Raw genomic sequence first — 12,408 nt, forward strand, 5'->3', positions numbered from 1 at the left:
TGTTTTTCAATGCAGCATAGTATTCCATTGTGTGAATATACCACAGCTTCTCTACCCATTCGTTTGTTGATGGGCATTTAGGTTGTTTCCAACTCCTTGCAAGACCCATGTTTTTTGAAGGAGTTTGTGAGGAATTGTTATCAATTCTTTTTTAAAAATTTAACAGAGATTTTATTGTAAGTTTATGAAGAACTTTGATTTCTATTCATTCATTGTTGCACATTTTCTTCCCTGCCCCCGCCTCCCAGTTCGTTTTTTCTTCAGAAAAAAAGTTCTTTCATTGTTATACAGTACCCTCCACAGACCAATTTACTGTACAGCTATCAATTCTTTAAATGTTTGGTAGAATTCACTAGTGAACCCATCAGGCCTATACTTTTCTCTCTTTCTCTCTCGCGCTCTCTCTCTCAGTGTGTGTATGTGTGTGTGTGTTTAAAATTATGAAATAAGTCTCTCGTTATAGATATATTTAGATTTTTTTATTCTTTCTCTAGTCATTTTTCAGTAGTTCATATCTTTCCAGAAATTTATCTATTTCATCTAAATGATCTAACTTACTGGCATTCAGTTATTGATAGTATTTTAATATTTCATTCTATACGTATAGTTTACCTAATTTCTGATAGGTTGACTTTTAAGTGTCTTCAAGCTTTTGTTGTTACAAACAGTATTGCAATGACATATGAGTGTCTCTATCTCTGTGCCTTGCATGTAAGTATGTTTAGAGTATGGAATCTTAGAAGTGGAATTGCTGGGTCAAAGGTCTGTATGCTTAAAATGTTTATGTGTCTGCCCAGCAACATCTCTCTGCTCATTTTTCCATCTATTGCTTTGTACAAACTCTTTATGTCTAATAACTATGGTTCCCTGGAGACTGGGATTGGTCAGAATCCAAAGTGTGCACGGCACAGCTACACCCAGAACAAGTGGGAGTGGTGGGTTTGGTAACTGGGTGTTTGATGGCTGATTCTGGTCAAAGGTGCGGAAAGTGCATGCCCCAACCTGTCCCCACCCCTTTGTGTTCATCTGTGGGGGTCCAAACCTGACAGCCCGGAAAGGGGCTTTTTGTCTCTTACAGCCCATCTTTGTCCTGACTGGATTTGCTTAGCGTCTGCTGCAGAGCTGCGTCTCCCCAGGTGACCCACAGGGGCCCTCCCCTTGGTGGTTCTATTTTGGGAAGTTAGAGGAAGAGAGAAGTAGGATGTTTTACTTGTCACTACATAAAAAAAGTGGGGAGGACAGACATGCACGTCATCACTGCTCTCTATCATCCTGTCCTTTCTCCTATTGTCTGGGGACTGACTATTCCGAGCACCCATTAACTCATGGTGTGCAAATGACCAGATGTGGCTGGTGATATTATGACAGGGATGTGACACGTGGGGTGCTTTTCTGAGGAAACTACATTTGCTTTGTTGGGGAAAGAGCTTCCTCACCCTTTCGTTCTATTTCCTTTTTGTCTCTACCTGGAGCTTACAAAGGTGGCACCAGAGTAGGTTAAATGTTCAGACAAGTGTGGTTTGAAATTTTTAAAAGAGCCTTTGAAGCCTGAAATTCAGTGGTTTTCAGGCTTTGTTTTACGCGCCTCAGGGTGTTGAAGAGGTACCTCAGGGTCACCTGAGGGCAAGGGACGGAGGAAGGTGAAGCGGCACCTTACATGCGCAGACTTTCAGGGCAGCTTGGGCCAGAAGGGCTCAGCTTTTATTCGTTCTATGTGTTGAGGTCTGAGTGAGAACTTTTATGAGCAGACAAGAAAAGTATTATCCCAGAAGTTGGAAAATGACATGTATTGGTCATCTCCTTGTCTCCACTGTTGGACTGAACCTGTGCCAGAGACAGGCCCTGCAGGGCTGGATGAATCCCAGGGCTCCCAGGCATTTTGAGGAACTTAGGCCTCTCCTCTCTGATGGAGACCTGGTGGCTGCTCTCCTAAGGGCCACTTGGCAGCATCAGGGTTTTATGTTTGTTTGGGTTTGTTTTTTTCCCCCTTCTTTTCCTTTTGTTGAATGGAGTATTCTGGCCCTCTAGCCCTGCAAAGACAAAATCAAATTATCTTCTCTCTGGATCCAAATGAATCTTGTCCCTCAGGGGAGGCCTGGACAGTTGGCAAAGAGAAAGCTTTCTCAGCAGATCAGTGGCTGACCACCCACCTTTCTCCCCCACCCTCTTTGTGTCTTTCAGTCTGCGGAGTTCTTCGAGATGCTGGAGAAAATGCAGGTCAGTGTCTTCAAAGGACAAAGCGGAGACCCTGAGGTGGGGGCTGCAGTCACCTCAGCTGACTCAGCACCAGGCATGGCCCACCAGCAAACCTTGGGTGCCTCTGAAAGAAGGCTGGGAGGAGACCCCAGACAGGCCCATGGGCCCAGACAGCCTGAGGTCCTTTCACTATTGAAAAGCACAGGGGACTCTGGAAAACTGCCTGAGCAACAAGGAAAGGACAGAAAAACAGAACCCATGGGTGTGTGGAGGGCTTGAAAGAGTCCCTTGTTCCTGAAAGAAAGTCTTTGCTTCGAGGAAGTGTTTTGGGTCTGAGGGCAGAACTGTGAAGTGGGAGGAAGACAGACTTTGGGCTCAAACAGACCGGAGTTCAAATCCTGTGGGCTAGTTGAGCTGCACTTCTTAAGGCACTTAAGGCATTTGAACTTCTTAAGTTCAAATCTACCAGCTGCTTCGTGGGAGAAGGATGGACAGTCTCCTCCTTTGTGATTAAGTGCTTCTGAGTACCTGCTGAAAGGTCCGCTATGAGTCGGTTCTGATTCAATCACACACAATATTAAAAAGATCCAATTAGGTTGTTTTTAGGCTGAAACAAAATGGTAGTAGTTATTATTGGATGTCTTGGAGCCAGTTCTGATTGTTGATGACACCATGGATGTGAGTAGAGCCTCGCTACAGGATTGTCAAGGAAGTGAACCAGATGGTGAAGCCTTTCTTCTAAGGTGCCTCTGCGTAGATTTTCATTTAACAGCCACACATGTAAAAAACTGCACTCATTGTGAATTTGGGGATCCTTTATGATTACCTGCCCTGCCCCAGATGATCAGAGATCACAGCTGCCCAGGGATTAGGGGACAAGTCTAGGAGGTTTAATTGATAAAAGTAAAAAGAACTGGATGAAGAGGCTGGTAGTATCATGCCAATTTCAGATACTTCCTTGGGCCAGAGATTGACAGATGCCATCTCATTTATATCCAAGAACCCCTCAGGCATTAGCGTGACTGTTATTATCATCCATATTTCTTAAATAAGAAAACTGAGGCATGCTCTTGTTGTGGAGTCTGCTTGGAGGCACAGAGACCCATGTGATGGGGGGAACTGCCTCTAGGGTTTTCTTGGCTAAAATCTTTACTCATTACACGTCATTGTATATTTCTCCCAAAAAGCACCTGAGTGGGTTGAAACCACAAACTTTTCAGTTAGCAGCCAAGTGTTGTTATGCCACTGGTTAGTGACTTCAGAGGCAGAGGGCTCTGATTGATGCCTTTTTACCTTAAGTAAATGCTGCAGGCTCTAGGAAGGAGGGACTGTTGAGTGAAGATTATATAATAGGGTCGGAGTGTTGTTTTGCACTGTCAAGTGGGAACTGACTCATAGCCGAGCCACCAGTGGGTTTTCAAAAGCTATAAAATAACATGAGAGGAGATGGTGCGTCTTTGTCCTGCAGCACAGCTAGTTGAGTCAGACTGTGTGTCTTAGATTTGGCAGTGCGACTCCTTACCACTAGGCCACTTGTTGTTATGTGCCGTTGAATTGCTGCGACTCATAGTGACCCTATGTACAACAGCCCTAAACCCTGCTCTGTCCTGTGCCAATCTTACTGTCTCCCACACACCTACCCACATGACCCCAGTGACTGAATCAGTCCTTCTCATCGAGGGTCTTCCTTTCCTGCGCTGTCCTTCCACCCTCCCAAGCATTATGTCCCTCTCCAAGGACTGATCCTGCCTTGCAACATATCCAAAGTATGTCAGACAGAGCTTCAGAATCCTTATCTCCAAGGAGAAGCCTGACTTCACTCTCTCCAGGATGAACCTGTTTTTCTCTTAGCAGTCCATGGTATATTTGATACTCTTCTCCAGCACCACAGCTCAAAGGCATCAACTCTCCTTCTATCATCCCTCGTCATTGCCCAGCTCTCTGATGCATAGCAAGTGATTGCAAAGACCATGACCTGTATCAGGTGCACCTTAGTGCTCCCCAAATAGGATCAGAAAGCTCTACTAAAAACAAAACATAATGACAACAACAAAACTGAGTTGGAGCCTGTTCTTACACACAGGGACCCTGTGTCAGGTTTCCAAGACTGTACATCTTTATGGGAGGAGACGGACCATTTTTCTCCCTTGAAGCAGCTGGTGGATTCAGACTGTTGACACATTACACACTACACCGCCCGAAGCTCAAGTGAGAGAGGCAAATTCTGCCCTCACTGCAGTGGCTGAGTTGCAGGCGGAGGTGTTGAGCCATGTGAGAGAGTGTAGCCCACAAGGAAAGCCAGGACTCCCTGAGGGCGGGGAGGAGGAAGGACAAGGGGAAATTATTATTAGTGGTGTGTCATTACCACAGCAAGTTATTAGGATCCTCCTCTGTGCCCAGCCGCATGTGGAATACAAACTAATTTTGCAGCGTTTAGGGAACTTGTAATCAAGTTGCGGAAATGAGGATGGCATGTTCTATGACAGCGAGAGGTGGGAGACAGGGTATAATTAAGTGTGAAATTGCTGGGAGCAAAGTGAAGATTTTCACCTTCTAGCTACAGAATCCCTGCGCCCCTGAAAGCTGGCAGGGGGTGACGGCTTACCCGGTGCTTGTCACCCGCCTTCTCTCTGGCTGTTCCCACAAGCTTACCCAGTGTTGATGCCCAGCTGGGATCCCCTGCCTCCTCTGTATAGAGCTTCTCTGTCTGAGCACATAATCCAGCTCCATTTATCTGGCGTAACATCGTTCTGTTCTTTAGAGACTTCCTGGAGTTGAAACCAGACTTCCCAGTGTCTATTAAATCCATGTGCTCATGAATCCCTTCACAACTGTGAATATAGTTGGCTGATAATGGCAGGTCAGAAGTTTGAGTCGAATCAGAGGTGCCTTGGAAGAAAAGCCTGGCCATCTATTTCTGACAGATGACACATAGCTATTGAAAAGCCGTGTGAAGCACAGTGACATAGAAACGGTTGCCGTAAGTTGGTGTTGACTTGACAACAAATGCTTTTTGGCTTCTCATGTGCACATTGAAGGAGGGACCCAGCCCCCCAGGGGTCCTAGTTCCAACTCCTCTGTGTGTATGAAACTCACACAGGACACCATGGGAAACTTAGGATGTTAAAGGAAGTGATGGGCCAGATTCTGTGCTCCAGCATGAGTGCCATTTCGCCTGTTCTTGCAGATGTGAAAACTGAGGCTCAGAGCTGTTAAGATGCTTCTGTTAGTCTGCAGTTTGTGAAGAGTTGGCTGAGGCTAGGACCTAGGATTCCTGACTTCCAGCTCAAGAGAGGAGGAATTAGAAGAAAGGAACAACCCCTCTGAGAGAGTGGGAGTCAGTCCTGGGTTCAGGGTCTAACCATGCACTTAGCAACTCAGTGTTCTTGGTCAAGTCCCTGTACTCCCTGATCCCCCATTCCTTTGTGGGGAGAAGGAGGAAGATGGCAATGCCTGTCATGGAGGATGACATGTGGAGGGCGAGAGGGTACAGTGCCCTAAAGACAGCTCTGCCATGGGGAAGGTGTGGGGTGACTGGGAAGAGAGGAGGCTTGCTCTCTGCTCCTGGCCCCCTAGGCTGTTCCCAGATGGGGCATGACTCATGCAGGGCCAACAAAATCAACTCTTGACATCACCCCTCTTCCCCTCTGCCCAGTTTGCCTTCTTGGACAGGGTCTGCAGGGCCACCCAGGTAGTTTTCTCCCACTTGTCGATGAAAAGGACCTTCCCACACCCTCCTTACAATGCTGTGTGGTGACTCAACCCCAAGACAACCACAGCTCAGTGTTCAGTTAGCAGGAGCCCTGGTTCCCAGGATGACAAATGAGAGCGTGTGCTCAGGGGCCATTGGCTGGGCTTCAGATCCAACCCTTTACCTTCTGTACTGGGCAACATTAACTGCCCTCTTTGGGCCTCAGTTTGCTCATTGGTAAAATGGTGCTCTGAGTTCGTAGAAAGTGACAGAGGGAGTGAGTGCACTTTGGAAAGTTAAATCCTGGTGCATCTGGATTAGGATTAGGCAGGAGTGGTTTCTAGAACTCTGTTCTCTGCAGAGGGAAGCTGGGAATTTCTAAGCCTGTTTCTCTCAGTTTGTCCCTTCATCTCCCTCCTCACCTGAGTTATTCAGTTTTGTCAGTACTCTACGCTCCCCTCTAGCAAGACCCAGGTAAACCAGAACTTTACAGAACCACTGGACAGTGAGCAAACACTGCTCCTCAGAAGCTGAGGTCCAGGTACCTGTAGGTGAATTCCTCTTACAGTAGTCCCCTGGCATCTTATCTGGTGCCCATGGTGATATATGCTGCAGGTGGGAGGGGAGGCACCAAGAGGCTAGACTTTAGTCTGTCTCTCTCTCACATTGATGTTGAATCAGGCCCAATTCTTAGGTGACCCTCCGGCGAGTTTCCAAGAGAAAAATCACATGGGAGGAGACACCTGTCTTCTTCCTTCTGGTGCTTCTGAATTTCCAGGGAAGCATGGCCTTTGGATTAGCAATGCAGCTCTCTGTGGACTACCCCACCAGAGCTCTCGAGACTTTATCAAAGGTTGCAAATACGATGGTAAGTGACTGACTCGATTTTAGGGCCAGCTATAGACCATCCTGCTAGAGAAGTGAGGGGTGAGGACCCCAAGTCTTGGCTCTGATATCATCACCCTTTACCTTCTAGCTCTTTGGTCCTGGGAACATTGTTTTAACCTCCAGGCTGATATTTTTCACTTCACAATTGCAACAGCAGACACATAGCATAAACCATGTAGCAAGCACTGTTCTGAGTCACATCAGTATATAACTGTCACCACAGCAGTAGGCACCAGTGGCATTCTATTTTACAGACAAGAACACTGAGCACAGGGAAGTTTTGCAAGTGGCAGTGTTAGGATTTGAACCTGAGGATGTTGTTCGAGTCTGTGCTCTAACCACTTTGCCTTTCTGCCTTGCCCGGATGTGCCATGAGGGCTGAGGATGACAGTGAACGTGGCGTGTGGCACATGGTCAAGGTCTAGTTCATGTTAGCTGTTGCTGTTATTGTTATTACTAACCCTCAGCAAGGCCAGGCGCTTTGCATTTCTGCTTGACCTCTTCTTTGTAACCTTTGCTTGTCCATGGATCCTCTTTTCCTTGTTTCCACAGGGGATCAAGCTTGAAGAGCAGAAGCCGGGACCCCAGAAGAACAAGGTGGGCTGGGTGGGTGAGGGGCCTCTAGATGGGCCCAAGGTGAGAGGAAGGCAGAGAGAGCAGTGAGCTGCCTAACTCTGATTTTCACCCAGACCACATTCTTGTTAGACTGGTGTATGGTGACAGCAGAGACGCCCCTGGGCTTGATGCCTTTAGGGGCAGTTGAGAGCAGGCTGGGCATAGATGGAAGCCTCTGGTAAGACTAAGGGCTGTTCTGAGTCCTCTCAGCCTTTCCCTCACCCTATAGACCCAATGTGATATAGGGCATCAGTTTGTCCTCAGCTCCAGTGGGCAGTCTCTGCTCCACGTCCAATGTCCAGAGCCCAGCAGAGCCAGTCAACCTTCCCACCAGCCCCTTTGGTTAGTTTCAAATGGGTTTCAGAGAAAGCTGGGGAGTCTAGGGCTTACTCAGTGGCTGTGCCTTCATTTCTTTATGCTGACTTAGCATAGACACCAAAAGTGAGTAGCTTTAATGAACAAAAATTTATTTTCTCATGGTCTGGAAGTTAGAAGTCCTAATCAGGGTCTCAACCATGCTGATTCCTTCCGTAAGCCTCTTTCCTAATATCTGGTGCGTCCTTGGCATTCCTGTGTTTGTAGATGTCCCTCGCATGATGTTTTTTCTCTCCAGCATGTGCATGTCTCTGTCTGTTGTGGTTTTTTTCTCTAACTTGGAAGTGATTGGGTTTAGAACCCACCCTACACTGATACGACCTCATTCACATGACAAAAGAGAACCAACCCCCTGTTTACGATCAGGCTCATGTTTACTACAGGTGCAGGCTTGAGCTTCATCACATATTTTGGGGCATACATTTCAACCTGTGACAGATGACGTCCTGAGTGAGAAGTGAGTGTCACCAGCAGTGCAGTGCTCTGCACCTCTGGTCACTGCATCTCCAGCCAGAGGATTTGAGCGCACAAGGGGAGGCCGAGTTCAGAGCTGCCTCTATACTCCGCTCCCACCTGTGGATCTGCCTGGTGCAGCCTGCCAGGCCCCACCCACCTATTCCCAGGCATGGGTGAGGGAGATGGAAACTGCTTAGACTTTATGGGCACTGCTGGGATTAATTGTGGGTTTTCTGGCTTGTCTTGCAGGACGACTATATCCCGTATCCCAGCATTGACGAGGTAGGATCCCACCCTCAGTGGCCTCCAGCATGCTCTGGGCCTGTGCCGTTGTGCTGTCTGTGGAGATAATAGTGATGGCCCCTGTCTAGTTCCACCTTGTACCTGGAACTTGAGGCTCAGCCGTCCCTTCTTGTCTTCTCTTTGTGACCCTCATGTTTCCATACATAATTGGAGTTGCCAGTCCAGGATTTGCAGCCCTGGGTTTAACCTGACTCCCTTCATCCACAAGTAAAAGGATCTCCTCTTTGAAGTTGCTCAGAAGTGGGTGGGGGAAACGCCATTGGTGTTCTCTCTGCCACCCTGCCATCACAAGGCAGGCTCAGGTATGCGACCATCCTGTGTATCTTCCTTCAGGTTGTGGAGAAGGGTGGTCCGTACCCCCTGGTCATCCTGCCTCAGTTTGGGGGTTACTGGATTGAGGACCCAGAGAACGTGGGCACACCAACATCACTGGGAAGCAGCATTTGTGAGGAAGAGGAAGAGGACAACCTGAGCCCTAATACGTTTGGCTACAAGCTTGAGTGCAAAAGTGAAGCCAGGGCCTATCGCCGGCACTTCCTGGGGAAGGTGAGACTTAAAAGGCAGTAGCTGCCCAAAGGGACACATGCATGGGGAGCCCAGTGTCTTCCCTCTTCTCCCAGCATGATAGCTTTTCCCAAGTTCTTGCCCCTCCTGATAACATACTCGAAGTATGTGAGACCAAATTTCACTATCCTTGCCTCAACGGACCATTTTGGTTGCACTTTTTCCCAGATAGACTTGCTGGGCAGCCCTTGGGATAATTCTGGGTGAGGGAGGTGCTTTGAGGGGGCTTGTCCGGAGAGTCTTCTCCTCTGCTCTAATATCTGTTTTTTCTGTTCCAGGACCATCTAAACTTTTACTGTACAGGGAGCAGCATGGGCAACTTGATCCTGTCCATCAAGTGTGAGGAGGCAGAGGGGATCGAATACCTCCGGATCATCCTCAGGTGGGGCCGCTGCACTTGCTGAGGCCACGCCTCTCTGAGGCGGGGTTTCCATAAGGACTGGGAACCCAGAAATACCAGTTTGGCTAGTCTCATCTGTGTGTGTACTGGAGGGGGGAGTGGACAAGACTGGCCTGGATCCTGAGACTAAGCCTCATGTTTGAAGCGGCCAGACAAGGAGACCCAGGCGTGCCAGCAAGCTGTTGTCTGAGTGGTGTCTTGGGTCCAAGGTCACCTAGATAGACTGTTTTTCTGCCTGCCTTTGTTTCTTACAGGAGGCCATGACTTTGAGGAAAATGGAAATAATATGTAGGGGGTGGTGCAGTGTGACTCCACATCCTTCTAGGATAGTGCACTAGAAAGATGCACTCCAGTGCACATGCCGTCAGGAAAAGTAGAATCCAGAGCATCTGCTGGGTCAGCTGGTCTCCCTGAAGTGGAATGATGTCCATAGTGGTGAGAGGGCACGCTGATGTGTGGCAGAAGCCAGCGTGCCTCTCTGCCTGTGACCTGCTCGAGGGAAGGCGCTAGAGCTGATTTCTGTTTCAGTGTGCATGTGTTGAAAACCACCTGTGTACCAGGCATTTTGATAGTTACATTGCTCTCTGTTCTCAGCTTATGATCTTGTGGGAGAGGAAAAGGGAGACTCTTAATATTTGTCACAGGTACTATTTTGGTGATGGGCACAGAATACTCTGGGAGAGTCCGTGTCTCATTCATCTCTGTTCCTGGTGGGGTGGTGGAAATGCTGGGAAGGTCAAGTGTGAAGGCCATAAGTGTGAACTTATTGAGTTCTCAATCCACATTTATTGAATTGAATTGGATCACCCTGAAGGTACTTGTAAAAAGAGAAAGAACATTGTTTTTTCTCCTCCCTAAATTTTGAGATAAATACGGGAGGAAACAGGAATATAGAGCTCTGTAGTTGGGATTGGGGGGCGGGGGTAGGTGGTAAAGGCAAGATATGAGGAAGTTTTCAACATCCATTCAGTTATGATTTCATTTTCGTTAAGAAAGGAAGCAATTTTCTTCACAGAGGTCCACCTGGCTAGAAATTATATTTGCAAGGTGTGGAAGAGTCAATTAAATAGGCACAACCAATTTTCTGAGGGATAATACCTGATCCCTGTCTCCAAATAGAATTTCCAGCTAAGTTTGCCTCTGTAAACATGGTTCCTTTCTTTCTTAATAACAATCAAAGCAAGGTTTTGTAGGATTTCTTAGTGAGATGACAATCGAAACATACATCTAACCCCTTTATTCCATGACTATATTCTATCTGAAATAGTGTATCAGGACTGAATGCTAGGGAAAGATGCCAGGCTTGAACACATATGTATATTGAAGATGATTGTCCCCTTTTTTATATCTGAAGGGCAGTTAGTACTAAAATAAAGGGAATATAAAAAGTTGAACCCCAAAATGCCTTTCTGAGAAAGCAGCATCATGTGGGGAATTTATTAAATTGGAGATTCTGGAAGAACCTCTTCATTTTCAGGAGTTAGGGGCAGCCCTAGAACAAGCAGAAGTGTTTACATATGGACCCGCTCTTATTGCTTTTGAATCAATAGTATTTGAACTCAGTGTCCTGGGGAGCCCCAAGGGTGGGCTCAGATGTAGCACTTCCAAATAGAAAGCCAGCACGTAGGATGGCAGAAAGAAATCAAGCAGCAGCTAGGAAGATGGGCAATCATATCATGTATTTGAAGTGATGATCAGGCCAAATTTGAGACATTAAAAATTGGCCCACGGCTTAGCAGCTTTAGACACAATGAAGAAATTATCCAGAGATGAAATTTCCCCATTGGCACTGACTACTGTTCCACGTTCTTCCTCATTCCCTGGAGGCTTCTGAAGGATTTAATTGATATCACAAGTTTCTGACAACCAGTTCTCCAGCCTGAAATCTGGACAGTGTATTCGACATCCCCAGTATGTGCCAAGAGAATAGACAAGAAGCATCCAATTTGGAGCTAAATAATGAACCTGAGTAGATTTCTTTTCTTCTAACAGTGAAAGTAAAGAGAAGGTGGGGATGAAGGTGAACCATCATGGGGCTGTAAAAGAAAAAGATTCTACATCTACAAAAGGGGATAGTTAATGCTAGGTAGAGAAAGAAAAGAACTTTCAGAGAATTTACTACAGAAAGTAAATGAAAATTTAAGTATTACTAACCTTGTATTATCAGCAAACAAATTGATGTTCTTAAGCTGATTAAAAACTTAAATCTGCAGGTCAAAATGACCTTTCCAAAATCAGACAGAAATCAATGACAGTGAAATAATAGCTACACATATTTTGATGAAAATAGAGCTCTGGTGGCCTAGTGGTAAGAAGCTGTTCTACAATCCCAAAGGCATGGGGTTCAAATCCACCAGCTGCTCCGCGGGAGAAGGATGGGCGATCTCCTAACTTGCGATTAATGGCCTCTGAAACCCCAATGGAGGGTCAGCTACTGTTGGTTCCGACTCGATGGCCAACAACAACCACCTCGTATTTCATAGATATATAATGACTGACAGAAGAAGAAAACATCCCAGATTATACAGGAAGACAGAGAAAGCTTATTCATATAAGAAAAGAAAATAAAGGAATTAGAAATATATTGAAAGAAAGATGTGATAATAATGAATATAAATAAATTAAATTTCACTGTTAATCCTCCCATGCAATTAACTGCCTCTAAAAACCTGCCAGAGAGTTAGCTATAGGTCAGTTCCAACTCTACGGTACAACAACATTATACAACAAAGCTCCTTTGGCAGCATAATGTTCTACATGTTGTGCTGTGAACCAGAAGCTCAGTGTTTGGAATTCACTAACCACTCCAATTGAAAAAGATGAACTGGAACCCTGATTCACTGTTGGTGGGAGTGTAAAATGGTGCAACCCCTGTGGAAAGCAGTATGGCGCTTTCTCAAAAAGTTGCAAATAGAGATAC

The 12,408-nt window shown here is 46.4% G+C and overlaps 1 protein-coding gene across 1 annotated transcript in view; it reads left to right on the forward strand.

The window, feature by feature from the left end:
• RAP1GAP2 (RAP1 GTPase activating protein 2) overlaps positions 1 to 12,408 on the forward strand; it is a 281,330-nt gene that overhangs the window by 187,327 nt on the left and 81,595 nt on the right. The window contains exons 4-8 of the mRNA XM_006891040.1: positions 2,182 to 2,217; positions 7,328 to 7,372; positions 8,471 to 8,503; positions 8,858 to 9,070; positions 9,367 to 9,470. Of these exons, the coding sequence (XP_006891102.1) occupies positions 2,182 to 2,217; positions 7,328 to 7,372; positions 8,471 to 8,503; positions 8,858 to 9,070; positions 9,367 to 9,470 (431 nt within the window). The remainder of the gene's footprint in view (positions 1 to 2,181; positions 2,218 to 7,327; positions 7,373 to 8,470; positions 8,504 to 8,857; positions 9,071 to 9,366; positions 9,471 to 12,408) is intronic.

The sequence above is a fragment of the Elephantulus edwardii genome, unplaced genomic scaffold, assembly GCF_000299155.1.
Source record: "Elephantulus edwardii isolate Elephantulus edwardi_28Jun2011 unplaced genomic scaffold, EleEdw1.0 scaffold00094, whole genome shotgun sequence".
Lineage (NCBI taxonomy): Eukaryota > Metazoa > Chordata > Mammalia > Macroscelidea > Macroscelididae > Elephantulus > Elephantulus edwardii.